Below are 25918 nucleotides of genomic sequence, written 5' to 3'. Positions count from 1 at the left end.
ATGCGGCACAGACCAGACACGCACGCGAGCATGGGTGAGGATTACTGCCTAGGGTAGGTGATAGGGTAGGAGCGTGCAGGTGGGTAGGCGGGCAGGTGGGCAGGTGAGCTGGTGGCGAGTGTGTTGACTGCATTGATGGATGGCTTCGGCGAGCGAGCGAGCGTGTGGCGTGGGTGTGGACGTGGACGTGGACGTGGACGTGGACGTGGACGCGGACGTGGACGACTGACAGGCAATGGCAAGCAAGCAGATAGGCAGGCAGGCAGGCAGGCATGCGGCGTGTGGGCAAAGTCTTTCCCAATCACAGCGAGGAAGGCAGGTAGAGATGAGGACACGGAGGGTAAGCAAGTAAGCAGGCCAGCAGACAGTTAGGCAGCGAAATGTGACGTTTGGACAAGTATTCAATCAACATTCATATTCTCATAACGTCGTTTTTCTTGCTCGCTCTGGGTTGGGGACATGAATCGCTCCGCTCACTCGCTCGCTTGCTCCTGGCGACAAACGCTAACAAAACAACAACGACAACAACAACGACGAAGACAAAGCCAGAAAACCAAACAGCAGCGATGCTCGAAAGATCTGTGGCAGTGGCAGCAGCCGAAACGCCGCACCACACCATATCATAAGGTACCCAGAAGGTAAGTGCCCCCGGAGCGCTGGACGCGGGCGATGATGAGGAAATCATGTCAGCGCCGCGCTTCGTACGTACATGCAGACAGAGACTGATAGCAAGACAAATGGAAGGAAGGCAGAGGGGGGACAAGGAAAACGGGAAAAGGGAATATGGGGGAAATGCATTGATGATCGAGAAAGCCAAATCAAACCAAGTCTTTCTGTACGAATCGAAGACGAGAGAAGAGGGTCGCCGAGTCGTCGTCGCGCCAGATCACACCAACAAGGGTCGATGCAAGGCTGCTGGTGATGCACTTCGGTAGTTTGGAAATTACGCTTTGCTGCGCCACGCTGCTTCTTTTCATTCGAGGCTTGGTTTCTCGTACATCGGCGCACTGAGACGCGGGGAAGCATTGCAGCCGTCCCAAGGAACGAGACCTTTTTCAACCAAGTTTACTTCCTCCTCGTTCACTTTTAGTGAAAGTCGTGTAAACTATGAGGCAGAAGTGGCGTAGCTCGGGCCTCCACGCCACGCCTCAACAAGCTATTCCCCTTTCGGTCGGCCGTTAGACATTCGTGATCAAAGTCTCGTATATCGGACTTCTTTTTTTTTTTTTGTTCGTTCGTCAGGGTATACAACACTTGGAAAGCTTATGTATTTAGATTCTCGGGCAGTGGATCGGCCGTCGAAGACGAGACGGACCTCACTGGCGATCGATGGAAAGAAGAGCCAATTTCGAAGCAGCAGAAGTGAAGCGAGCAGACAGAGGTCCGCAAGCCGAACCGCGAATTTTTGGAAATGTGTGGCCCAGGCCTTGTCCCGTGAAAGAAGCGCCATGGCAATGCCCGCATGGTGGGCAACCAAAACCGATGTCCGGAGTTATGCTGGCGCCTGGTTGGGGCTTGGGGTTGTGAATTTCATTAACCTCGGCTGTGCTCCTCTCGGAGCTGCGCAGAGTTGTGGAGTCCGGGAAAAGCCGCTCTGTAAAGCGTGGAGCCTGTGGTTCTCTTGAATTGGTTTGGTTGACTGTTTGGCTCTCGTTGTTTCATAACGGTTCCTCTTATGCCAGTTCGGATGTTCTGTCTGCGGCGGCGGGACGGCACGCCAGTGGCGGCCGGATGGCGCTCCGCGCGGGACCCGGAAAATTCTCTGACGTGGTCGAGGCCACAATGTCGATCCTACTGTTGGAAGCGAAGCGGTCGACTGTCGAAAAGATTCGTGGACAAGTTACGGCAAGCGGAGCTATCATGACGATGAACAGCACGCGTACAGGCAAAAGCAGACAGAGTTGCATCGTCTATTCGTGAGAGATAGGAAAGCCAAACCGAATCGAGTCGAAAATGCCACAAGTAGAAAGATGGGGCGTAGAACGACCTCATCAATTTTGATCGAGTAGGGTCGTCAGGAACCGGCCCACAATGCGGGCTGTAAAGTTGCCCTGCCGGTCAGAGGGAACCTTTTGTTGCTGGACGAGGTATGTGTCTATTGGAAGCAATCCATGCCGGTCAGCACGTGACTTGATGCGAGATCGTCTTCCCCGTCAAGCTATTCCTTTTCGGACGATTGAGGAGTCGACTGAAACCAAGACGAGGGATGGAACTTACAGTTGTCGCTGACCAGCTTCTTGACGCCCTCGGCAAAGACGGACGCATTGCGATCCAGCTTGTTTGCCCACCAGCTGCTGTCTCTGTGAACGATGGGATTTTCTCCCTTGGAGCTCCGTCGCATAAACAGTGCTGTGACGAAAGAAAACTTGACATCGATTGCTTCGCATGTCCGTCCAGCGATCTTTTCAGCGTCTCGTACGCTCCAGCCCTCGGCAGCAACCTTGTAATCTGCAAGCAAGTACACGGTCTTTTGCGTATCCTCATGGACCATGGCCAAGCCGAGCATAGCGGCAAACGCGGCTACCCACTTTGCAGGCGGCCATTGTTTCGACTTTTTAAGCATTTGCTGCAGCTTCTTGTACACATCGCTCATGTACTGGGTATGCAGCTGGCAAAAGAGGTACTTGAGCTGGCGGTTGACGACTCGAGGAGAACAAAACGTGCCGTACTCAGTGGCAGGCCGGGCATGACGCAATGTGGGGAGGACAGTGGCGCGATTGGCCTCTTCGAGAACAAGTGTATGACCCATGATGTACGTGACGACAATCAGGCGGCGCACGTCGTGGAGAATGTCCTTCTGCATGGTGTTAGAATCAAGTAGGTGGCGTAATAAGGGAACCACTGACCTCATCCTTTGCCTCTGGCTTGAGGTTCCGGAGCAGTTCCAGTAGCCGCAGGTTGAAGTCGTACCCATCGTCTGAGCAATACATTTGGGCAAATGCTGGGAAGTAGTTGTGAATGATGTCGTCAATATACTTTGTGTAGCGGTCCTTGTCTCCGTTTTCAATCTGGACCATGCCCAAGGGTGGCGACGGACGCTCGCTCCGTAACGGCATGCCTGTCTTGCTGTTTTTGAAGTACTGAAACTGCCGTTGGGGCTCGATAGTTTTGGGTACAAACTCGTACGCTTCGCAGGGCATGGCTGGCAGACCTCGTCCAGGAATGAGTCGCAGGCGGATACGCACATCTGTCCAGCCCGTCGTGTGCTGGCACACAAAATCTTTGAGCGCCTGTTGAGTGTGTATGCTGGTCATGATCGCTGCTGGAACCTGTCAGCTATGTACACCAACCGCGGCTTGCATTACTTACAAGGTAAAAAGTACTCGACCAACTCCCAAAGAGGAGTTCGATCGCAGGCGAGTTGAGGATGAGGGCCATTGGCCTTGTTGCACCGCTTTGCGCAACGCGGGCACGGGTCGCCTTCACCGCACTGCAAGTTTGTCAGAATCGAGCGCATCGTCACACGCGCGCTACACTCACCTTGTCTCTTTGAAACGCACAAGACCAGCAAGCCTTGATGTCGCGCATCGTGTTGGCATCCCTCCTCTTCTCGGGTGCAAGGTGTGAGCCGAGCTGCCTGCCGCCACTTCGGTTTGGAGGACTCGAGTTGACGACCGTGTCGATTGGTTGATAGGTCCCAGGACTGTCGCACAATTTTGGCGCTAATATCGCCGGCGGACTGTCCATGGCAAATAGATTTGGGAAATTGGACATTTGCGCCGAGTTGAGGAGCGCGGTTTCCGAGGCAGGGTCCATGAAGGCAGCGTTGAGGGGCGCAGGTGGAAATTGCGCCGTTGCAGGGGGCATGTTGAAGGCCGTTGTACCAGGCATGTAGTTGAATGGAAGTTGCGATGGAGCCTGCATGCTTTGTAGTGTCGAGTCCATGAACAGAGAAGGGTCGGCAATCGAGTTTTGGACATGGCCAAAGTGATTTGCGCCGCCATGAATCGCAAAAGAGAGTTCCTGGCTCGCCGAGTGCGGACCAGAGACGTATTGCTCCATGGGGCTACCCGAGATGACAGAGGACGTCGGGTCCGGGGAGAGCGAGTGCGTGGTAGATGATATGCTGCTACGGAGCTGATCCTGCGTCACGGGCGCCTGGGTGGTGGGCGTTTGGCAGAAGCTGGGGCCAAACATCAAGACATCTGACTTGGCGTCCCAGCTCATCGAGTTCCGAGGGAAGGCGGTCGACCACGGCTGGTCCTGGCCTCGGGCTTGCAGCATCGACAGGACCTCTTGGTCGGACGGATAGGATGAGTGAGGAAATCCGGTCATGCTGCTGTTGGTTTGTGGGGTGGCGGACGCTAGTTGTACAGAGGGCTCAGAGCTGGACTGCGACACGGTCGAGTGGGTGCCTGAAGATGTTCATGTCAACGCGGGCAAGTGGGAGCGATGGAACAATGGTTACCTTGTCGCAGTGGGAGATTTGCAAAGTCCTGTCCGGCAAAGGCGAGGTTGGCACGCGGGATCGGCGCGCTATTCTCGGGTTGGGTGGGGAAGTAGTTTGCACCAAAGGCACTGCGAGGATTTTCAACAGGACTGTCGAGCGAGATTACGCTGCTTTGACGGGGCACAATCTCCCAGCTTTCTTCCATGATTTGACTGCCATGGCTCTGGTGGTTGGAGTGGGGCCAGGCATTGTTGGACGTCATGTCAAGGTGGTGGTCCACCGAGGGGTTCATCTCCGGCGGCGTCTGAACTTGATCCGAGGCGGGCGAGTTGGACGCGCTATCCGCCTGGATGGGCGGCACGTCGGTTTCCATCTGGACCGGGGCAGCGAAGGCGGCATGATGCAAATTCGAGGTCGCGGTCGAGTATGGGATAGGGAGGCCGACGAGGGGAGGGGGGGAGTAGCCCGACAGCAGCGAGCCTGGGGATTTTGACCAGCTGCGATCGCTTCCTGAAAAGGGGGGAAAGACGTTTTGCACTACGTCGTCGTTGTCGACCCAGCCATCGGGCGACATGGGACCAAAGAAGCCCTCGTTGGCCGTGTCATGCCATGGGGTAGAGGTGGTGGTCATTGTTTTCCTGGGTACAGTCGGGAGTCCCTTAGGGGCGGCGGCGTCGTCTTGTTAGGAGAGGCCCATCACCAGAGGAGCCGGCAGCACTTTTTGAGCCTTGTCCGGGTCGAAGCAAGGTGGAGGTGGCTGGCCTGGGAATGCGAAAGGGTCACGGTGGAAGGGGATATGGGCAAATGGGCAACCCTGCGGAGGATCTTCGAGCGATGGACCGGGTGAAATGAGTTGCAGCGTCAGTGCAGTGCTGACTGAGGCTCTCTTGGATGTGAATGCGGGCGGAAAAGAAGAGACGATGCGTGATGGTGGTGGGCCCCGCAGTTGGCGTGACGCGGGCTCACCAAACGGGCTGACCGGTAGGCTGACGGACAGGGACAGCCCCAAACTTGTGGAATTGTCAAGAGAGCACCCAAGAGACGAAAGCGACGGGCGAGATGGAGAGGGACGAGACGGACGGACGGACAGACGGATGGATGGATGGATGGACGGACAGACGTGGTGCTGTTGCTTCCCCGCCCAGACAGAGAGACAGAGAGACAGAGAGATAGAGAGAGGGCCGTGAAACTCACCGCTTGCTTGCTTGCTTGCTAGCTAGCTTGCGACTCGGGATTTGTCGACGGACGGGCGTGCATATTTTCTTCTGCGCGGACGGCAAATGACACGGCGGCAGCAACACTGCTCTGCACTGCTCTGCTCTGCTCTGCTCTGCTCTGCTCTGCTCTCTCGACCGTTTGATCCACGCGGCTGCGTCCCGTGCCGCGCGCTGGACACATGGATCCCTTTTGCTGCTCCCTCTTGTTGTGGCATTCGCACACTGGCCGCTGGGGGCACGGGCTGAGTAAGAGATGCGGGCCCGTCCTGCACTGATTGCCAGTGGTGGGCCGAGTGGTGGCCTCGTCCTCTGGCCTGCATTTCCAGGCCGCTGTTGAAACGGCGCAGCACACCACAGCAATGCCTATCCTCCAATGGCCTGCCGAGTCCTACGCCGTCGCCTTTTCTTCGCCTCCGCTCGCATTCCAGCGCTTTCGCTCGCTCCGTCTTGTCTCTGCATCGAAGAAACGCTGCAGTCGACCAGCGGCACGCGCAACCGGTCAAATGTAGAGGTGGCCACGGCCCAAAAATGCAGAAGAATCCAATCCAGCGTCCAAGTCAAGCGACCGTCCACGTTACTCGGCCGCCCGTGTGTAATCTGTCGTGTCGAGGTACGGGCCAGCTGCAGTCAGTCAGTCAGTCAAGTCCAACGGCGACGTTGCTCCAGAGTCCCGGTCCAGGCCTCAGGGAGCGTCCCAAGCACGTGATGGCGATTGCTCCGGGGGCAGCGGCGGTGGTTCAGGTTTCCCTCATCTTGGCCATGACGTCATTGTCATCAGGCGTCAGACAGAGTCGACGAGGCAGGAACGGCAGGCCCATCGCGAAAAGTAGTTTGGTGCCAAGTCACCTCGACCGCGATTCCTGTTTACTCTGTCTGTCCCCCATGGCCCAAACCCCACGTCCATGCTGCAATCCATATCTTGACAACCTTTTCCTTTGCTGCTTCGTGATCTTTGCTTGCTGCGTCTCTCATTTTCCTTTTCGCCGTAGAAGCTTCGTAATGACCGCCCGCGACGACACGCACACGACTCGACGCGACTTTGTACCCCGCTATTCGCCGCATCACCCGATCCCAACAATCTCGCGATACAGGGAGGAAAAAGCACAACGAGGAGAGGCTCACAGCGCTCTCACCGCCGATGCCGAGGAACCCAGCTGGCCCGAGAAGACAGCCACTGCGGCCAAGAATTGCTGGACTGGCGAGAGCGCCCAATCAGCAAAAGATGCCGACGGCGGCTCCAAGCAACACTATCAGAGCCGCAACAAGAACTACCCACAACCTAGAGACGACCCCGATAGCCACGACGAGAACGACCATCACGATGAACCCACCGATACAGATCATAATCTTGACGAATGCGAAAAGGACCACGAGGACGATGACCGTGGCGGTGAACTCGCCGAGGACACGTCAGAGTCCATGGTCTCTGGCCGCAGTCCCAAGGACAAACGGAAGAACATGAAGCGGAGAACAGAGGATCCTACCGAGCGGACTGTCACCGACCCCGTGACGCATCTGCCCATCACCATTCATGACTTTACGAACAAGGATTTGAAAAATGTCCCAGAGAATGAGAATCCACCAAATTCCACCAAGCGCTGTTCAACCGGGGCTGGGGCCAAGGAAAAGGATCACGATCAGTTGCAGGCCGAGGCCGATGAATCTGAGCAGTACCACTCTGGTATAGAAGCCATGTTTCCGCCCCCAAGCTTCGAGAACACGCGCAATGAATTGACCAAGATTTATCAAAATGCAACCACAGTCGTGCTGGGTCTGGTGGTTGGAATGCTCCTCGCGGCCCTCACAGCCGCTCGACTATTCGCTATAAATCATCAGTTCGCAGTTTCAATAGCTATCCTAGTCATTTTCGGTCTCGGCGTACTCGCCGTCTTGGGAATGCGTTCCTGGATCGAGAACAAGGTAGACGCTGTTTGGAACACCGAACTGTGGGAGGCCGAGAGACAAACCGGCAAGGCTCTGGCAAAGTCTGAAACTCCAGAGTCGACCCAATGGCTCAACTCGCTGCTGGCAGCAATATGGCCACTAGTCAACCCAGATCTTTTCACCAGTTTGGCGGACACCCTGGAGGTAAGCAAAATATAGGGAGTCAAGGCCTTGGCTAGGTTCGAACCCCTCTACGCGCCGCCCTATCCGCACAGCACCCCGAAAGACTCCAAGGTCCTCGAATGCTCAGTAAGGTTTGTTCTCTTGCTAATGTTTGCTAGGATGTCATGCAAGCGTCTCTACCAAAACTCGTCCGCATGGTGAGTGTGGAGGACCTTGGTCAAGGGAGTGAAGCCATCCGGATCCTAGGCGTTCGTTGGCTGCCAACTGGAGCTGCTGCCATGTCGGTGTCTGAAAAAGGCAGGCTTAAAAAGGACGTGGATCCCAAGAAAAGCGACAGAACAGTTCCTGGTCAGGGTGAAGTACAGAACAACACCGAAGGCAAGGATCAAGCCGGAAAGGATGAAGATCCAGCAAATTTCCAAGAAGATGAAAACATCGCAGAAGGAATGGAGGCTGAGGAGGGTAGGTTCGCCACGGCTTCTTCAGGGCTAGAACAGATTTCTAAAAAAATGTCCTACAGGCGACTTTGTCAATTTAGAGGTGGCCTTTGCTTACAGATCGCGGACGGTCAAGAAAGGCATCAGAGACCGAGCAAAGAATGCTCATTTGTACCTCGCCTTTTACCTCCCCGGCAATATCAAGTTTCGTAAGTTGTTCGATTAATTAAGTAGACAAAGCTTACAAGCCAAAGCGGTCTGGGTCGAACTCGAGGGTTTTGTCGGCACGATTCGCGCCCGTCTGCAACTTACGCCTGATCCTCCCTTCTTCAGCCTCTGCACCCTGACATTCCTTGGACAGCCCAAGGTCGACGTCTCGTGCGTTCCTCTAACAAGACGGGGGCTTGACATCATGGACATCCCCCTCATCTCCAACTTTGTTCAATCGGCAGTTGACGCCGCCATGGCGGAATATGTCGCGCCCAAATCGCTCACGCTGGATCTCAAGGACATGCTCATGGGCGACGATTTTAAGAAGGACACTTCTGCCCGTGGGGTGATTGTGGTCCACATCAAGCGAGCGTTCGGCTTCAAGGAGGGCGACTTTGACTTTCTGTGGAAAAAGGGCAGCACTGATGGGTACATTTCCGTCGGCTGGGCCAAATTCAAGAAACCTCTCTGGAGCACTCGCATTATTGAAGCGGATATGGAGCCGTGTTGGGATGAGACAACTTTTGTCCTCGTTACACCCGATGAACTCAACGTCGACGAGCGACTGCGGGTGCAGCTTTGGGACTCCGACCGCACCACCGCCGACGACGATCTTGGTCGCATCGAAGTTGACATTAAGCAGCTGATGCGTGATCCTCGGAGCAGTGGCAAAATGATGGATCGATTGGACGGCTTCCGGGCACTCGAGGCTGGCAAGGGCATGCCTGGAAAACTGGAGTGGAGCGTTGGATACTTTTCAAAGACACGGATCCTGGATTCCCAGTTGGTGAAGCAATCTGCCGACCCAAACATTAGCACGCTCAAGGATCTCAGGACGCAGGTCGACGATGAGAGTGAGAGGAAACTCCGCGAGGCCAAAAAGGACGAAACTCGGGAGCTTGAGCAGCAAAAGGCCCAGACTCTCAAGGTAAGACTCAACTCATTGTCAATCTGGGGAATGCTAAGCCCGTCCAGGAGCGACAAGATCAGCTCATCGTCGCCTCGCCGCCACCTTCGGAGTATCCCTCTGGCATTCTGAGCATTACGATCCATCAAATCACCGGCGTGGAGCTCGAACGTCTGAACAAACCACCAAATGACTCCAGTGACATTGAAGAAGAAGAAAAGGGCGAAGATCTACCCTCATCTTACTGCACCATCATCATGAACCATCGCAAGGTCTATCGAACCCGGACGAAACCAAAAAATGCACAGCCATTTTTCAATGCGGGTTGCGAACGCTTTATTGGCGACTGGCGAGAGACTGACATCCACGTTTCGGTTCGGGATGCTCGTGTTCATGAGGACGATCCCTTGTTAGGTGTCATCTACCTGCCTCTGAGCAAAGTCCTCGCAAAGCGCAGCCAAATCAACGCCTTCTTTCCCCTCGCTGGTGGGATTGGGTATGGCAGGGCACGCATATCCATGGTTTTCCGTGCCGTCAAACTGCAAGCGCCACGTCCAGCGTTGGGTTGGGACTACGGGACACTTTTAGTGGCACCGCAGACTGTCTCTACTCGTCTCCCTGAAGATTACAAACACCATCGGTTGAAGCTTCGCGTCCCGCTCGGAAGCAGCAAAATGCATCCAACATCGAGTCCCATCGAAGCGCCTGACTCTGAATTTGCCGCCTCGTCTCATCCGAAGACGCCTACTCCTGCCGAGGACTCTCAAGACTCCCTGAAATTCCGCACACATGGCAGCAGACCTCTGTCACTGCCAGTCGCTCGCCGTCATCGCACTCCCCTGACGATTACTCTCCGCCCCCGCTCGACCCATCTCCACTCGCTCTCGCACGCCCTCAGCTCATCTTCCAAGGCCGGAAACTTTGTCTTTGGTGTCACCTATCTCAAAGACATTGCCGACAACGAAGATGCCGACGTGCGCATTGGCGTCTACGGTGGACGGGACGCCGAAAAAGTCTATGAGCGCGTTAAAAAGAATGTCTGTGACATTGACGAGATGCTGCGCACGGGACGCGTCAGCAGCGACGGCGTCGAGGAAGAAGCAGACGACAACGGCAGTGATGATAGTCAGTCCAGGAGCGGCGAGGACAGCGGCGGCCGCGTCCCGCAAGTCACCAAGGTTGGCGAGGTCGTCTTCACGCTGCGCTTCGTACCAGGCCTCAGCCGTGCACACCGCGGCCTCGCCAGGCGCGATGTTGATGTAGCGCATGTCATGGAGGTGCTGGAGGCGGTGCAGGACTGCGACGGGGCGACGGTCGAAGCCGTGCAAGGGAATGTCGGAGCGGGCATCGCGACGCCAAGTACCACGAGGAACAGCAGAAGAGGCTCGGAGACGAGCGAGGGCGATGCAAGCAGCAGTCAAGGCGCGAGCAGAGACGAGCAAGACGGATCGTCAGATGGCAAGCGGAACGCGGCGTCGGATGACGAAGAATTCGACCTCGACAGTCTCACGCCTACTGCGCCCTCCGGCGAACATGGCACCGGCTTCAACGAGACGCCTTCGCTCGTTCGCACCGATTCCTCGTACAGTACTGCGTCAACTTCTTCGTCATCCTCCTCTTCATCGTCTTCATCATCCTCGACAAACCTCAGCACCGACGGCCATCGTGGCCTCGGCGCCGCTGCCAAAGAGTACAAGCGCACGCGCAAGAACCAGCATCGGCGGCATAGGGGCCTTATGCAGTGGAAGGGCCCGCGCACTGTCAAGTGGTTGGGGCACAAAGTTGAGCATGGCGGGATGAAAGTCAAGGGCGCACTGGGACGGAGAGAGAAGGGTGGTGGCATTGAAAGTGAGGCGTAAATTGGGTGCGTGTAATGTCATGAGGAGGAACAGGCTTGTGGAGTTAATGTTCAAAATACGTGCTCAATGATGTAGGGACGCTGAAAGTTGTGGTCTAGCCTCGATGGATGGATGGTGAGGTGTCCAGTGTATTCTGTGACAACCCTGTACTTCCTCAGCGAAAGAATCAACACAGTGCCTCCGAACTACAGCGACACCCATCCACACACCAAGACCAATACATATCCCATCGCTACTGACACCGAGGCAGTTCCGACTCAATATGCACCGAGCCATCTCGAAAATCGGGACACCGTAAACCACCGCGCTGACCAACGGACGCTGATCACCAACTCAAACCACCATCGCTCATCAAGATTATAACCCTATCTGGTCTCCATCGCCGCCAGCAATGCTTCTGTTCGATGCCAACGTATCGCCGCCATGCGCCATCTCATTTCCCCACAACTTTTTCAAACCCTCGCCGCGCTCAAGCGCCAGCAGCAGCAGCACCGTGGCAGCAGCCACAGGTATCTTTCGGCGGCCCCGGTCTAATCAGGAACCTTCTGCGGCGCTTGCCGCCACTCCCACGCCATTGTGGCCTTTGTTCCTGACAAGGCAAGAAGCCACTCCAAATGTTCACTGAGTGTAAGTACAGTACCTTTCTGGAAACCGCACAAGGAAGCTAGCTAGCTCCCGCGCAAAGCCGCCGTTGGTCGCCAACAACCACGCGCTCAGCCGCCAGCCCCGGGCCCTTCCGTCTGTCCTGCACTCCAGGTGCCCATACAGTACCATGTCCCTCGCAGTCACCTGCCCACCCTGAAAAAGCCGAGCAAGACAAGCCGCGAAGGTTGTTGCGGCAACTCAGTCAGTCAGTCAATTCAGTCAGCCAGCCAGTCATCCCATCCCGCCTTGCCCTGCGCAGCCCTACGGCGGCAACGGCGACTGGGGGGACGGCAACGGCTGCGCGACGTCAGGAAAACGCCACCGCAATTCGAACAAGCTTCTTCTACGCGCCCGCTCCCGGCGAGTAACAACGTTCGCGAAAATGGAGAAGAATAAAAAGAAGACCAATTTCTTGACATGGGCCCTTGATGCCAAAAATAAAGATGCCTAGCTGCCTGGAAGCCCAGACGCCTAGTCGTCTGCCTAGGTAAAATGCTCGCAGTGTCTTTTTTTTTTTCTGCAGGTTTAGCTTCGCGCTGGATTTACTTTTGTGTGCTTGAGCCTGTGCTTGCCGTCTGCTGGGGTTGTTGTGTCTTACCGATTTAGCTACTGAAGACAATTAGGATTCGGTGCTTGAGTCGCGATGGTGATGATGATGATGATGACGACGACGCCACTGGTGCGCTCATCTGGATTGTCCTGTTTGCCCGAATGGCAGAGTCAGATTTTTCGCAGTCTGGGCCATGTGAGTTGGGAACGACGCCACTGCGTGGTGACAGCGTGGGGTCGCCGTCTGTCCAGACCCGTCTCCAGTGGCAAAATGGCTTGTACATGCACCTATTCAAGAGCAGATCAAGGTACCGTCGGTAAGGTACCTCGCACCAACGCAACCAAGCAACAAAACAACCACAATGGACCAAGCAATTGAAAGCGAAACCGAGTAGTAACCCAACTTCAGTATTCGACGTCAAAAGGGCAAGTGATAGACGAAGCTAAGCACACATACTCAAGAGACGCACAAGCATACATAAGCACTGGGCAGGACACTACGCCACAGCGCCGGGCACGCCATCATGACAAATCCAGCCCCCCTGGCAAGAAGGTTGTGTCGTCAGACTGGTGTCGAAAGTTCTACTCACCGTGCAGGCAAACAAGCCGACAATCCTGCGTCTGTGCGCGCGGTGTACAGCCATGTATTCATGCATGTGCCGTAGGCAGAGAGTTGACTGGAGTCTGTTTGCGTTCTTGGCTGAGCTTGTATGGCTTTGGATGTGCATGGGCTGGTGTTGGAGCGGGTCAGCCTTGTTTGCCCCGCGCTTTTGTGGGGTTGGTGATGTTCAGAAGAGGAGTGAGACTTGACGGCACATTTGTGTTGGTGGGAATTGGAACTACGTGCTTATCTGCGACGCACGGCTCATGAATGTCTCGCAGATAAGCACGTAGTATGTCTCTGACTGACGTAGACAGGAGAGGGGTTGACATGAGGGCTTTCGGTTCATCATCGTCTGCGGAATCTTTGCCTTTTCTGGTCATCCTCGGCCACTTTTTTGACTTCCATTCAATCCAGATGAGAAAATTTCCAAAATAGGCATCGGACTAGACACGTCTTTCATCCTCACACAGAGACGGAACTCGTCTCGTCCGCTCGCCCCGAACTCGATGCTGCTTTCGGAAATCAAGTCTAGTCAAGCCTATTCTCTCTCGGACGTAGGTTTAATTCTGTCGATCGAATGCGGCATAGTCAGACGCCGGCGTGGCAGGTCGACAAGCTGCGGCCTCGTCGCCCTCTTCAATGGAGAGTGCGCAATGTTTTGGGCCGGTCTAGAAGCAACGACAGACACCGGAAACGACTTGATCGATCAGAGCAGAGGCTAGAACGGAGCGAGGGAGAAAGAAAGAAAGAGGTGGGAATGTCGAGATTGCGAGGAGCGACGATGCTAGCCGCAAATCCCTGACGCTCAGTCGTCGTACCAGTCGGGCGGAGCGTGGAGGGGAAATCTAGTAGGCTGTGTAGAAAGAAGATGTCGGCTAAAGGTCGATTGGGCATCATGTCTACTTGTGCTATTGGCTGCTAATTATTCAATCCACGTGGCAGGGAAACGAGTAGAGCTTGGTCAGTATTCCTGTCCCCTGTACTTCCCGCTTAGTGTTGATGCTTTCGTTCTATTCATTTCGTTTGCTTTATTGACTCGTCCAGCGCATCGACCGGATAATCTGGTTTAGATGCTCTCGATTGCTTCCTTGTAGATCTGACAGGACGCGTACTTCGATCCAGAAGCTCAAAGTCGGCATCTTTGACATGTCTGCTGGTGCTAGACTGCATGCAGACACGAACCGCGCAGCCCGGGATTGTTCCAACTGTCAAATCGCGAGCGCGGGGTTTGCGGACATCACGTAACTAGCGTGTTTGTGCGTCGCTTGGGACTAAGCGCGACGATGATGAAGTAGGTTTGAGTGGTCAAGAGAAGAAGACGGAGTATTGCGGTCTAGGTTGACGCCGGGCAGATTTTAGCTGTGGCAGGCATCAGGCAGTGGGGATAGCCCTAGGCGTGTAATTCCGGACTCGCGGCTATCTTGTTTGGGACGGCGCGGCCCGAGCTAACCAGAAGTGGCAAGTGAGCGGTTGGGGGAGAGCGAGACTAGCGCGTCGAGACAACATCTTCAAGACAGCTTGGACTACGCAGATCGTCCGCGTTTAGCAAAGATACTGCCTTGGGACGACCTCGCTTGCATCCATACCGTATTGACCATGGAAAGACAATTCTCAATGCTCTATTCTTTGTCCGCTGTATCTTCACTCGCCACCCGGACCGCCGAGCTTTTTTTGACGTCCTGCTTCACACCACTCCAGAGCAATTATGCATGCCAACTCCTGGCCCAAAAAAAAAAAAAAAAAAAAAAAAACGCCGCCTTCGTTTCAGGAGCGCGCTTCTTTGGCGCCAAATTCCGAACATAGGAAACGTGCGGAACACTGTGCTCCGTATTTTTGCTGCCCGGAATCGTCCGGCTAAGGCAATGCGCGATAGCTTAACACTGTTAGGCTCGGAAATTTGTGAAGCAAAGTTGCCAGTAGACTAGCGCCACTCTCGGTAACGCGGACCCTTGGGATCGAACTTTGAAAGGGGCTGTGAGCTTGAGGGCGGAGTGGTGGGGAGAGTATTTAGAACGCTGTGGCGCCAACTCATTTTGTCTTCAAGCCGATTGCAACTGCTCCACACACTTCTCTATCAATTTCTTCAAAGTCACCTTCATAACAATGAAATCGGTGGTCTTCATTTTCTTCGCGCTCTTTGCGCTTCTTGTGTCAGCCAGCGAGTCTAGCAGCGTCGACCATGGAGATGATGCCAACAAATACTATCCACAAGATATCTCTATCGAAACTTTTAAAAAAGGACTCTTCGTAATCAACAAAAAGGTTCGTCTCAACACATACATGTGTTTAGCGTATTACACAGATCTCGAAGAAAAGTTCAGCGTTAACCATTCGCGAAGTGTTCAAGGAGCTGTAAATCCGATTGCTCAGATGCTCAAACTCTTGAAGACAAAGCCAAAGTCCAGTCGAGATTCGCTTCCCGTCTCGCGAAGGTTCTCTTCGGCGAGTGCATGTTCGACCAAGCCTATAAAGGCTGCGGCTGTCGCGTATGTACAGTCTTTTCCCACCGGCTCCAGTCATTTTTTGACCGCAGTAGTTCCCAGATGATGCTGCCTGCGCCAAAGTCTTCAATTGCCCAGAAGTCGATGATGGCAAGGGTGGAAAGCATAGGCCGAAGCCCGTTCTTGCACCCGACAATGCCGACCGGCCGTGCAAATGTCCCAAGTCAGACGACGACGACGACCTCCGTCGAACTAGACTTGAGAGCACCAACAACGTACATCTTAACGAAATGAATAATCTTGGAATATCCGACCGCACAAGGCTTAACACAGTCAACGTAAAGCAAGGCACCAACCAACCTGCGGGTACTACAGGATCCACCTCGAAGATGTGTGATCCCACCAAGGAGACATGCACGGGTTCCACCTCGAAGACGTGTGATCCCACCAAGGAGACATGCACGGGTTCCACCTCGAAGACGTGTGATCCCACCAAGGAGACGTGCACGGGATCCACTCCGAAGACGTGTGATCCCACTAAGGAGACATGTGGCACTGGAGCTGGATTTTTTGGTCGTACGCGACTCGCGGCAGCAGCGTGCGATCCCTCCAAGGAGAACTGCACGCCACCCACCCCGAATACGTGCGATCCCTCTAAGGAGAACTGCACGCCACCCACCTCGAAAACGTGCGATCCCTCTAAGGAGAACTGCACGCCACCCACCTCGAAAACGTGCGATCCTTCCAAGGAGAACTGCACGCCACCCACTACGAAAACGTGCGATCCCTCCAAGGAGAACTGCACGCCACCCACCTCGAAAACGTGCGATCCTTCCAAGGAGAACTGCACGCCACCCACTACGAAAACGTGCGATCCCTCCAAGGAGCAGTGTACGCAGCCTAAACCGAAGACGTGTGATCCCTCTAAGGAATCATGCGGCCTTCCTAATAACCTCCGTGCCCGTACGCTGCTCAAGGCAACCGAATTGAAGGCGTGCGATCCCGCCAGGGAGGAGTGTGGAAAACCCGTACGGAAAACGTGTGATCCCACCATTGAACTCTGTGGTGACGATACTCCTGATCTCCATGTCCGTTCGTTTCCTTCGGAAAAAGTTGAGAAGCCGTGCGATCCCGCCTGGGATATATGTGACGTAATTGAAGACGCTGCTGATGGTCCTCCGGGTCGTACACGGCTCATGGCAATCAACCTGAGGGTGTGAGATCCCTCCGAGGAGAAATGTGGCAATTGATTCTAAGGGAGACCAAGGAGAAGAGGTGGTTCTCTAGGGGACATGGATATGGGCAACAATTTCTCGAGCGGCGTTTGGGTGGTATCATGATTGGGGGAAGTCGAGAATATGTTGCACAGACACTGTGTTGGGCGACGAAGAATTCTGCTTCTAAAGACATACTGTCCTTGTGATTGTGTCGATTAACCACATCTACAACAACAATCAAATTTGTTCAAACCACAACCCCCCAAAAGCATCGAGATTTTCGCGATGTGAATGCCAAGTGATGCTATCGCTTGAGCAAATTCGCCTCTACAGCCTCGTACTAGTCACGGAAATTTGCTTCCCAAGTATTATGCGTCACACTTCAGGAAAGAGCTATGCATGCTTTAAACAAGGAGCATCCGTCTTGCGATGCGGAGATGCTACAAAAAATAGAAACGTTGGATACTGAAACTATGAAGGCCGATTCCCAAAGATGATCTTAAAATAATTCTTCGCATAAGGTTCAGTGACGCCGTGGAAAAGTAAAAAAAAAAAAATTTGGGACTAGCGCGGTCCCCGAATTTGAGGAGTGATGGAGCCTCAGGCAACAGAGACCAGTCTGCCACAATACGAGCCTTCACTACGTTCCTTGAGGTACTTTGGACCGCTGTGAGTTGTTGGCTGTCATCATGGTTTCCGAGACCGTGGCATAGGATTTGTTTACTCGACTGCGACACGGGAAACGGACTTGATCAGTTCCCGTCCATCGAGCGGTTTGTGTTCTCATCGCCTCCCTTGATCTCCGTTGCAATCAAGCCCCGGGAACCATTTCCAGTCCACTCATGGGCTTAGACAACTTGAATCTACGATCTCTTGACCAGCTCCAGATATTGGCCAACGACGTCCCGAACAATGGCGTTCATCCCTTTGAACTCGATTCCAAAAGCTTTCTTCGCCTTGTCCGGTACGAATCTCACTTTCTTCGTCTCGCATCGCCCATGACACGTGAGCAACCCATTGTCGACGTCTTTCGGAAAAATTTGCCTCGTCCACATCGGGACGTCATTCCAGACTGGATCCGTACTCAGCAAGAATGTCTCGCCGCCGGAGATCTTGGTCCGATCAAGCGCCCTGAGATGGCAATCAACCACATCGTCGACATGCACGCCAGATGAGACCTCTGCGTCGGAAAGAGTTGGCGCCGCGCCCATGCGCTCCTTGGGCACGACCATTCCAAGAATCAGCGCATTGCTCTTGCTCAGCAGCTCTTCGACATTCGTCGCCGCCTCGTGCCGTCCGAACACGTACGTGGGCGCCACGTTCACCAGGTCAAACCCCAGACGTTCAGACCCGCCATGCTCCTCCATCCACCGCTTGCTCCTCTGCAATGCCGCCGTCTTGCTGCCCACGTAGGCCGTCATGACATCCGGGATCGGCTGCCCCGGCTCTGCAAGCACATCCTCATTGGCGTCTTCTTCGGTCTTATTCAACGTCGTTTCTTGATCAGCTCCGAGCAGCTCACTGGGCGACACAAAAGCGGCAGCGGATGAGGTACAGACGACGCGCTTGACGGAGCCGCTGCTTTTGGCAGCGGAGAGCACGTTGAGCGTGAAGTTGACGGCGGGCCCCACGACGGCGTTGTACAGCTGCTCTGCTTCTATTGGCTGGAATGGCAGTGGTGATGCAACGTGTATAATGTACTCGGCACCTTTCGCCGCGGCACCAAGAGCATCGGGAGCCTGAGGGTCCGGAACGACATGGAAAGAGTAATTGGACGACTTGTTGAGAGAGCAAAGAGCTGAGGTAGAGCGCAGTTGTTCGGCTTCGGCTTCGCTGTACACAACTATGCGGACGTCGTGGTCGACTTTGAGGGCCTCGAGGAGAATCGCGAAGCCGACGAAGCCCGTGGCTCCTGTGAGGAGGATCGTGCCTTTCCCCATCGTGTTTTTGTGGGAAACAGCAGGAAAGGGGCCACGCGCTGGTTAAATGTGTCTACGAGTAGGTGGGGCCCATCGGGTCCAAGCCGACATTGGCAAGGGCTTCGCCATTTTGAGATGGCGTAGATCAACAACAGTTGTTATGGTAGCGGTAACTACTCACCGTGCAGCTTTGACTCGACGAAGAATCCGATCATTTCTAGTGTCGACGCCCAATGCATTTCGCTACCCAGGGCTGGATCGGCTTGCCTGATATCTTGGGGCCTTGTTCCCTTGTAGACCCACCATCAAAAGAAGTGCGAAGTAAGCAGGCAAGTCTGGTTAATGAGGGGAGCTGCTACTGCGATGCTGGATGGCAGGAAATATTCGGCCGTTCTACGGTCAAACTCGACTTCCTATGATTGGCCAGGAACAGACCATTTGCAAACAAGTCCAAAGAGACTCAGAGAGAAGAAAGCCAAATAAGGATTCTTATGGTTGTTGGCTCATGGGAACGGTCGAGCAAAGTCGATCTCCCAGAAATCCTTGATCAAACGAGACGACCACACTCGTTCCGGTGTTCTACTCAACACGCTCCTTGCTCCACAACTTTCTTTGCGCGTTAGAACCCATGACCACCTCCATCGTCTCATCAAAAAACGGGACTAGATCCCTCCAGTACCACTTCTTACCACTGCACTCAAAGGTCCTCCCAAACATCTCGCCCACCTTGACTTCCTTCCCCACCGAATCGACGACTGGCCTTTCTAGGTCGGTGCCGCAGTCGACAACACGAAGAACGGCATCAACGACGCATGAGATGGGAGTCCAGGTGTCAGAGCTGCTGACGATCTTGACCCACTCGTCGTCTGCGAGGAGCGCTCTGGAAACCATGCCGGGGCATAGCGCGTTGACGCGGATGTTGTGGTTGGCGTGCAGGCGTGGCGCGAGGGAGCGGGCGAGGCCGAGGACGCCGTCTGGGGAAGAATCATGTTACTGCGAGAGCATTTGAAGTGGCAGAGTGGGCAAAATGTCTCAAGGGGGTTTCCTCCAAGGGCTAAGACAACTCGACTTACGCATTGCAGACGCATACAATGGAGCCAAAGCGACAGGATACATGCCCACAGCGCTACTCGTGAGTACCATGTCACCACCGCCCTCTCCCTTTATCATGTAATGCGTGGCCATAAACGTCGTGTTCAAGACGCTCTTCAAATTCACGTCCAGCACTTTCATGATGCCGTCGGGAAAGGAAGAGGGCGGAGAATCTCCTTGCGCTTGCTCCGTGGCTGCGTCTATGAATTGTGGCGCTCCACGATGCCTGCATTGCCGAAGACAAAGTCGAGGCGCTTTTCAGTGGCGAAGACGGCAGCGAAGACCGCGGACAGTGCGCTGTAATCTGCGACGTCGGCATGGTGGAAGGTTGCATGTGGTAGGGAAGCTGCAGCTGCGGCGCCGGCTGATGGGTTGGCATCAACGATGTGGATGTGCCAGGGTGATGCGGTGCGTTCTGAAAGGGATTTAGCAACAGCGAGGCCAATGCCGTTGGCTGGTGTGGTGGGTAAGTGTGAGCAAGGTGTCGGAGTAGAAGAGGGCTGAACAAACCTCCGCCAGTGATGATAACTACTTTCGCCATGTTTGACTGTGAGTTATGCTTGGAAGAGCTGCCTGGCAAGCAAATTGGGGGAATCAACTTGTCCTTAGTTTCATCTCCCATTCAATGCTCCCATCTAAATACCGGACGAGGTGTGCGACACATTTCCGGTCACCTGTCTTCGAAAGCAACAAGTGATGTCAGGGTAAGCAGCCATCCGGTCAGGAGCAAAAGTATCACATCGTGGTTTTTGCAGACAAGTGAAGAAAAGCCAGTACCGTGGCTGCGTCGAAATATGGAGGTGAAGAAAATGCGGTACCACCCACAATTCTCAAACCAGCTTCGTGGTACACAAGTGATCGGATCGTAGAGAGCACTCCAATCAAAAGCAAGTGGCTGTTTGGAGGCTGAGCAAAGAAAGGCCAAGGCTGTGGCTATCTGGACTTCAGCTGGGGTACTCCATCTCCTCCACTCCAGGAAAAGCAGATATTTTGGCAAATCGGGCTTGGAGAACGATCTTCGGTCGACCTCAGTGCTGCAGTACGTTTTCTCCAGCTCTCAGCTTCAGCGTAACGTGCCCACGGCCCTGTTCTTCATGTCAATGCAGGCTCACGGCCTACAGGCATAATAACCTTTCTTTTGCGGTCAGCGAGTCCGCACTAGTGGCCGGACGATATCAGACAATACCTTGGGCTGGGAGACTTTAACATTGTAGCAGCGAAGCGCCTTCATGTTCGCCTCGTTGCGATCTGAGCTGAGTACTGGGATCGGTGAGGTAAATGGTACATCAGAAGATCATTGCTGAAGCAGGAAATTTTCCTACGGAAGGTCGACACGGCATGGGTCACTGCAGTAGATGACTGCACTCAGTTTCCTCCGACACTAGGTCTCGCTCTCGTGAAACAGACGATTTGGTATAATGTGCGTGATCAATCCAAGGAACAAAAACAAAATTGGTGAAAAACTCTGTTCTCGCTATGAGCGAGAAACTTGCCTGTCGTCGTGGCCGTCTCGTGCAGTCTTGAATTCGTTGATGGCTTGCTGCTCACAACTACACAAGACCCACCGCGGCGGCCGGTCAGCCAAGTGAAAAAGGCATCGCATCGCAGCCCCCTTGCTACGCCAGAACGCCATCGCCCTTCCGCTTCCCTTCTTTTTCTGCCCCACCAGATAATCTTATTTCGCGGTTCAAAGCATCTCCTCCGACCACTTGTTGGACGACTTGTCGGCTGCGCGTACAATGGCGTGTATTATCGGATACACGCGCGGCGTTTCCTAAGACTCATTCAAAGAAGCCGGAAAAGATTTAGAAATCGTCATCCATGTCTTGATCTTCAGCCTCGATAAAGACGAGCCTTGTGCCTTCGCCGGCCGTTTGCCAGACCTACTTCATGTTAGTCGCCATGTCGAAAAAAGCATAGAATAAAAAAGAGCAAATAAAGTATGAGCTTACATCAATCAAGGCATACTCATCAATAGCCTCCTCGAATTGGTCCGCGGTAAAGCCCTTGGCAAGGACACGTTCGCGGACGCGGCGCAAGTCAAGCTCACCGGAGCCGTCGGCCGCCATGGCAGCGCCACTCTCCTTCATACCACGGATGAGATGGTAGATCTTGCTGCTAGGGCTCTGATCCGTGCCCCTGTTGCGGTCGTCGGCATACAGGCTAGCCTTGCTGACTTCAATAAGGCGGAGAGCCTCGTCTACGTCTTCGACAATGACGTGTTCGGCAAAACGAAGTCGAGCCAGTGCTTGTGCCAGACGCAGCACACCAAGGAGTGTACGCGGCGAAGTGTGCGTGAATGCGCGGCGCTGCGACTCTTCCTTGACTTGTTGCTGCCGCATCCGAACGTACGCCGCCACCAAGTAGTCATTGACTTCCTTGGGGACCGTAGGTCGGAATGATCTTGCGCGAGCAATCCATTGCCGCACCTCGTGAGGCGTGAAAACTGGCCCACTGCCGTTGTCGGCCGTTTCCGGGTGCTTGTTGTGGATGTGAACGTGCGTGACGTGGCGCGCAAGTTCTTCGTCGGCATCGCGCGAGGGCGTGTCCAAAATCAGGAACAGGACGTCGAATCGCGAGAGAAGAGCCGCGGGGAGGTTGATGTTTTCAACAGGGGAGATGCGAGGGTTGTAGCGGCCGTAAAGAGGGTTGGCGGCCGCCAGAATCGAGGTGCGTGCGTTGAGTGTCGTGGTGATGCCAGCTTTGCTGATCGAAATGGTTTGCTGCTCCATGACTTCATGAATCGCGGTACGGTCCGCGTCGTCCATCTTGTCAAATTCATCAATACAGCACATACCGTTGTCAGCTAGGACGAGAGCTCCGCCTTCCAGAACCATTTCGTCCGTAACAGGATCACGCATGACTGCCGCCGTCAAACCGACACCACTGGAACCACGGCCAGTGGTATAGACACCGCGAGGAGCAACCTTGGTGATGTACTTTAAGAGCTGGGATTTGGCAACACCGGGATCACCCATCAGACAAATGTTGATGTCTCCGCGAATGCGCATGCCGTCGCCCATTTCCTTTGTAACACCACCAATCAGCTGCAGCAGCAACGCCTTCTTCACGTCCAAGTGACCGAAAATCTCGGGGGCGATGGATCGGGAAAGGTATTCGTAGAGCTGACCAGACCTCTCCAGCTCATTCATACGGCGAAGAGTGGGAGCAGCCAGGACAATGTCGTCGTATGCCTTTTTGTGCTGAGTGACATGTTGAGCCTCGAGATATGTGTCGGTGAGCAAGCCAGCCTTAATTGCCTTGAAGCCAGTGTACGGGGTCGGGAGGAAGATTCCGGCAATGTCAATGACGTCGCCTGGATTGACTTGCCGCGTAAGCGGTCCGTGACAGTAAACAGTGAGCTGTCTGGGAATATGTCCGACGGGAACCTGGTCTGCCATTTCTTGGATTTTGACTTCTTGGAATGGCAGGAACTTGCACGCGCGAGTGGAGAGGAAAAGTTGGCCCTTTGACTTGTTGTCTTTGCAGTCTTTGGACGGGCAGTCGACCAAAGGCGTGTATTGCTTTGCGGTAATTGGTTGGAAGATTTCAAAGCCGCAGCGATCACAAGAGTAGGCGTTGACCTTGATTGATGGCTTGACATCTGAAACTCTAGTTGCGATTCCTCGTACGGTAATCAGGTTGCCGAGATGCTCGCCCCGGACTTGTCTTACAGCGAGCGCCTTTGAGTGGCGTTCGCTGCTCGACCCTGATGGCGTGATGGGCTTGAAGTTGAGGGTATATCTCCTGGTGAGCTCCGGAGGGAAAATGGAGTTTGCGTCCGTGGCGGCCCCATCTGCTTCCGCGTCTTCCATTATTCTCTCGTTGCGTTTCGAACGCTGCGTCATGATAATGTCCAGGACGTCGTCTTTATAATTGGGCTCGGAGGTAGGCTCAGGCATGACCTTGTCCACAGCTTTTGAAAGAATCTCAATGTAGCGGTTCGCGTTCCTCTGCACAGACTCTACCAATTTCAGGTCCGGGCTGTCCTCACCGAGGCCTTTCTCGTACTGCAAGCGCGATTAGAATGACACCCATCGTCTTGTGGAATATGCGCACCTCATCCAAATCGTCCAGATCTATCAGTATGCTGTTGCGAGTCCGATTGGCCACATCTTGCAGCATTTGCATATATTTGACCTTGGGGCTGCGGTTGCGACGACTTCTTTGCGCATCTTCGCCGTCATCGTCGTCCATAAAATCGTAGTCCTCGTCTTCGCCGTCAATCTGCAGGTCTTCGAGAGCATCCGTCGCCTCGGTCGAAGATGACTTGTAGGAGCGTAGGAAATCTTCAAAGGCGGCTGCGATTGCTGTCAGTCGGGTTTGTTTTGAAGGCTGCTTGCGTACGCACCTTGCTGATCGCCATAATCGACGACCTTCTTGTAGGTGAGGAGCGCCATAGCCCTTGAGTTCGGAAGAAATGGCAACGGCACAGAGGAGGGTGGGTGGGGCTACTGTGGTAGTTGTGGTTGCGACGCGGAGGCAGAGGACTGGAGGTGTTGCGGCTTGAGCGCTTCTTTGCGCGCACGAACAGCGGAACACCAAAGCGAAGCTAGGGTACGCGTGGCGCGCAAAGTCGCGTCGCGAAAAGCACGTAATTTGCACTCTGGTCTGCCGTAATTCTGGCTGTCCCAACGACCACTTGCGCAGCTGCGTTATCTCCTCCCTCGACTCTGCCCTCGTGCTCCTGTCATCTTCCTCTCGCTCAATGCATGAATAGCCTTCTTCTACAACGCGAGCTGGGCGATCTTGCGCCTCAAGCTTTTCAACGGCTCGAGACGACTCGCCTGCTCCACTCGCTCGAGTCCACCAACATCAAGTTCGATGGAACGTCGCACGCTTCTGATGCCGAAACCGACATTGTGGCCCACAGCGCCGGCGTCAACTCGATTGCGATCGATGGACATGCGGGAAAATAGTGAGCAGGGAGAGCACTTGATTTCAGCGCCAGACTGACCACAGCCAAAGCCTTGTCTCTGGAGGCGCAGACTCTTCCGTTTCTCTATGGAATCTCGTGGACCGCCAGGAATCCGACAGCACTGTACTTGTCCCAAGTGATACCATGCGCAAGACCTCCAAGGCCCATCGTCTCGGAATCACCCATGTCTCATGGCACAACAGTGAGCCCGGCGCCGTGCTAGCCTCCTCGTATGATCACACGCTCAAAATATACCACACCGAACCACTACAGCCCGTGACCACAATTGAGCTGGACCAGGTCGTATACTCGCACTCCATGTCTCCAATAGAACATCAGAGGCTGGTGGCTGTCGCCTCGCATCAGCAAATGGTCCGTTTGGCAGACTTGAGGACCGGTTTCGCAATTCATGGCCTCCCGGGTCACACCGGCTCCGTGCTGTCCACTGCCTGGAGCCCGAAACAGGAGCACATTCTGGCTAGTAGCGGTACCGATGGGAGTATTCGACTGTGGGACATTCGTCGCGCTTCTGGTTGCTTGGGAGTGCTTGACATGGACGACTCGCTGGGCATTCTGGGTGAAGATGGGCTGGGCAGCGGCGTACGGCATAGGCACGTCGGACGCGCTCACTCAGAGGCGGCAAACGGTGTGGTATGGAGCGAAGACGGACGACACTTGGTGAGCACTGGACATGATGAGAAAGTGCGAATCTGGGACGTGATTACTGGCGCCAACACGCTGGTCAACTTTGGGCCAACAATCAAAAACCAGTCGGCGTCACAGGTGCTGCCGCTGATATCGCCCGACATTCTCACTGCGCCGGGAAAGCAATTGCTGTTTTATCCGAGCGAAAAGGAAATCCTCATCTTTCAAATGTTTGACGGTAAGTTGCTGAGGAGGCTGAAGACGCCGCACGTCAGCACAGGCACAGTCGGCGGCTCCAGCCGAGGACGGAACCTGCAAAACAAGACAAAATCTTTGGCATGGCGGCCTCAAGAAGTGGAGATGTACTCGGCGCACTCGGACGGCACCATTCGTGTTTGGGCATCGAGGACGATCGAAGACGAGCTGATTGAAGAGGAAGAGCGGGAAGAAGCTGAGCATGAGGAGGCGATTCGGAAACGGAAGAGAGATGCTTTGGAGGAAATCTACCAGGACTTCACGAGCAAGCGACATATGACTTATGTGGAATGATCAATCCGATTTATCCCTTGCCACCGGTATGATGTGAGCATAGGAGCAGAGGCATGTGAGGCCCAAAAACGACGGAGAGAAAAGGCACTGCACGAAGTCAACTTTGTGAGCATGCTACGATTCCCAACACCGCATGGGCTTGAATAGAGAAGGAGCCAAGTGAGTATTCCTCCGCAGCCACTCAAGAGCAAGCTCAAAGCAGAGATCACAATGCAGCAGAACGAATTTTGATTAGAGGATTTTTTTCATTCT

General features: G+C 54.4%; 8 protein-coding genes across 8 annotated transcripts; 3 read left to right on the top strand and 5 right to left on the bottom strand.

The window, feature by feature from the left end:
- Positions 1-377: 377 nt before the first annotated feature.
- Positions 378-1808, top strand: IWZ02DRAFT_121353 (uncharacterized protein). Its single transcript, XM_066761469.1, has 3 exons — positions 378-638; positions 749-911; positions 1338-1808. The coding sequence occupies exons 1-3, from the start codon at positions 460-462 to the stop codon at positions 1623-1625; spliced, it is 630 nt and encodes a 209-aa protein (XP_066625837.1). The 5' UTR covers positions 378-459; the 3' UTR covers positions 1626-1808.
- Positions 1809-2158: 350 nt separating this feature from the next.
- Positions 2159-3687, bottom strand: IWZ02DRAFT_370325 (uncharacterized protein; the record flags this gene model as incomplete). Its single annotated transcript, XM_066764494.1, has 4 exons — positions 2159-2797; positions 2847-3259; positions 3310-3430; positions 3481-3687. 4 exons carry the CDS (start codon positions 3685-3687, stop codon positions 2159-2161), a joined length of 1380 nt encoding a protein of 459 aa, XP_066625836.1.
- Positions 3688-6606: 2919 nt separating this feature from the next.
- IWZ02DRAFT_371190 (meiotically up-regulated gene 190 protein) lies at positions 6607-11087 on the top strand (the record flags this gene model as incomplete). The annotated part of the gene is made up of 8 exons (XM_066764544.1): positions 6607-7695; positions 7833-8033; positions 8167-8320; positions 8366-9249; positions 9297-9918; positions 9997-10269; positions 10399-10702; positions 10880-11087. The coding sequence occupies 8 exons, from the start codon at positions 6607-6609 to the stop codon at positions 11085-11087; spliced, it is 3735 nt and encodes a 1244-aa protein (XP_066625835.1).
- A 6122-nt stretch (positions 11088-17209) lies between these two features.
- On the bottom strand, positions 17210-18581 carry IWZ02DRAFT_121341 (uncharacterized protein). Its single transcript, XM_066761468.1, has one exon. The coding sequence runs from the start codon at positions 18481-18483 to the stop codon at positions 17407-17409; it is 1077 nt and encodes a 358-aa protein (XP_066625834.1). The 5' UTR covers positions 18484-18581; the 3' UTR covers positions 17210-17406.
- A 378-nt stretch (positions 18582-18959) lies between these two features.
- IWZ02DRAFT_441234 (uncharacterized protein) lies at positions 18960-20070 on the bottom strand. The gene is made up of 2 exons (XM_066766897.1): positions 19536-20070; positions 18960-19436 (listed from the first exon to the last, which is right to left on the bottom strand). Exons 1-2 carry the CDS (start codon positions 19693-19695, stop codon positions 19042-19044), a joined length of 555 nt encoding a protein of 184 aa, XP_066625833.1. The 5' UTR covers positions 19696-20070; the 3' UTR covers positions 18960-19041.
- IWZ02DRAFT_487167 (uncharacterized protein) lies at positions 19755-20095 on the bottom strand (the record flags this gene model as incomplete). The annotated part of the gene is made up of 2 exons (XM_066769333.1): positions 19755-20008; positions 20065-20095. The coding sequence occupies 2 exons, from the start codon at positions 20093-20095 to the stop codon at positions 19755-19757; spliced, it is 285 nt and encodes a 94-aa protein (XP_066625832.1).
- A 1156-nt stretch (positions 20096-21251) lies between these two features.
- On the bottom strand, positions 21252-24050 carry IWZ02DRAFT_121330 (DNA replication licensing factor MCM7). The gene is made up of 4 exons (XM_066761467.1): positions 23906-24050; positions 23614-23855; positions 21507-23564; positions 21252-21437 (listed from the first exon to the last, which is right to left on the bottom strand). The coding sequence occupies exons 1-4, from the start codon at positions 23952-23954 to the stop codon at positions 21360-21362; spliced, it is 2427 nt and encodes an 808-aa protein (XP_066625831.1). The 5' UTR covers positions 23955-24050; the 3' UTR covers positions 21252-21359.
- Positions 24051-24266: 216 nt separating this feature from the next.
- IWZ02DRAFT_371483 (WD40-repeat-containing domain protein) lies at positions 24267-25666 on the top strand (the record flags this gene model as incomplete). The annotated part of the gene is made up of 2 exons (XM_066764569.1): positions 24267-24472; positions 24523-25666. The coding sequence occupies 2 exons, from the start codon at positions 24267-24269 to the stop codon at positions 25664-25666; spliced, it is 1350 nt and encodes a 449-aa protein (XP_066625830.1).
- Positions 25667-25918: the final 252 nt, after the last annotated feature.

The sequence above is a fragment of the Phyllosticta citriasiana genome (genome assembly GCF_038021145.1).
Source record: "Phyllosticta citriasiana strain CBS 120426 chromosome Unknown IWZ02scaffold_2, whole genome shotgun sequence".
In the NCBI taxonomy this organism is placed as follows: Eukaryota; Fungi; Ascomycota; class Dothideomycetes; order Botryosphaeriales; family Phyllostictaceae; genus Phyllosticta; species Phyllosticta citriasiana.
The sequence above is the reverse complement of the archived record's forward strand: the minus strand, read 5'-3'. Positions and strand labels throughout refer to the sequence as shown.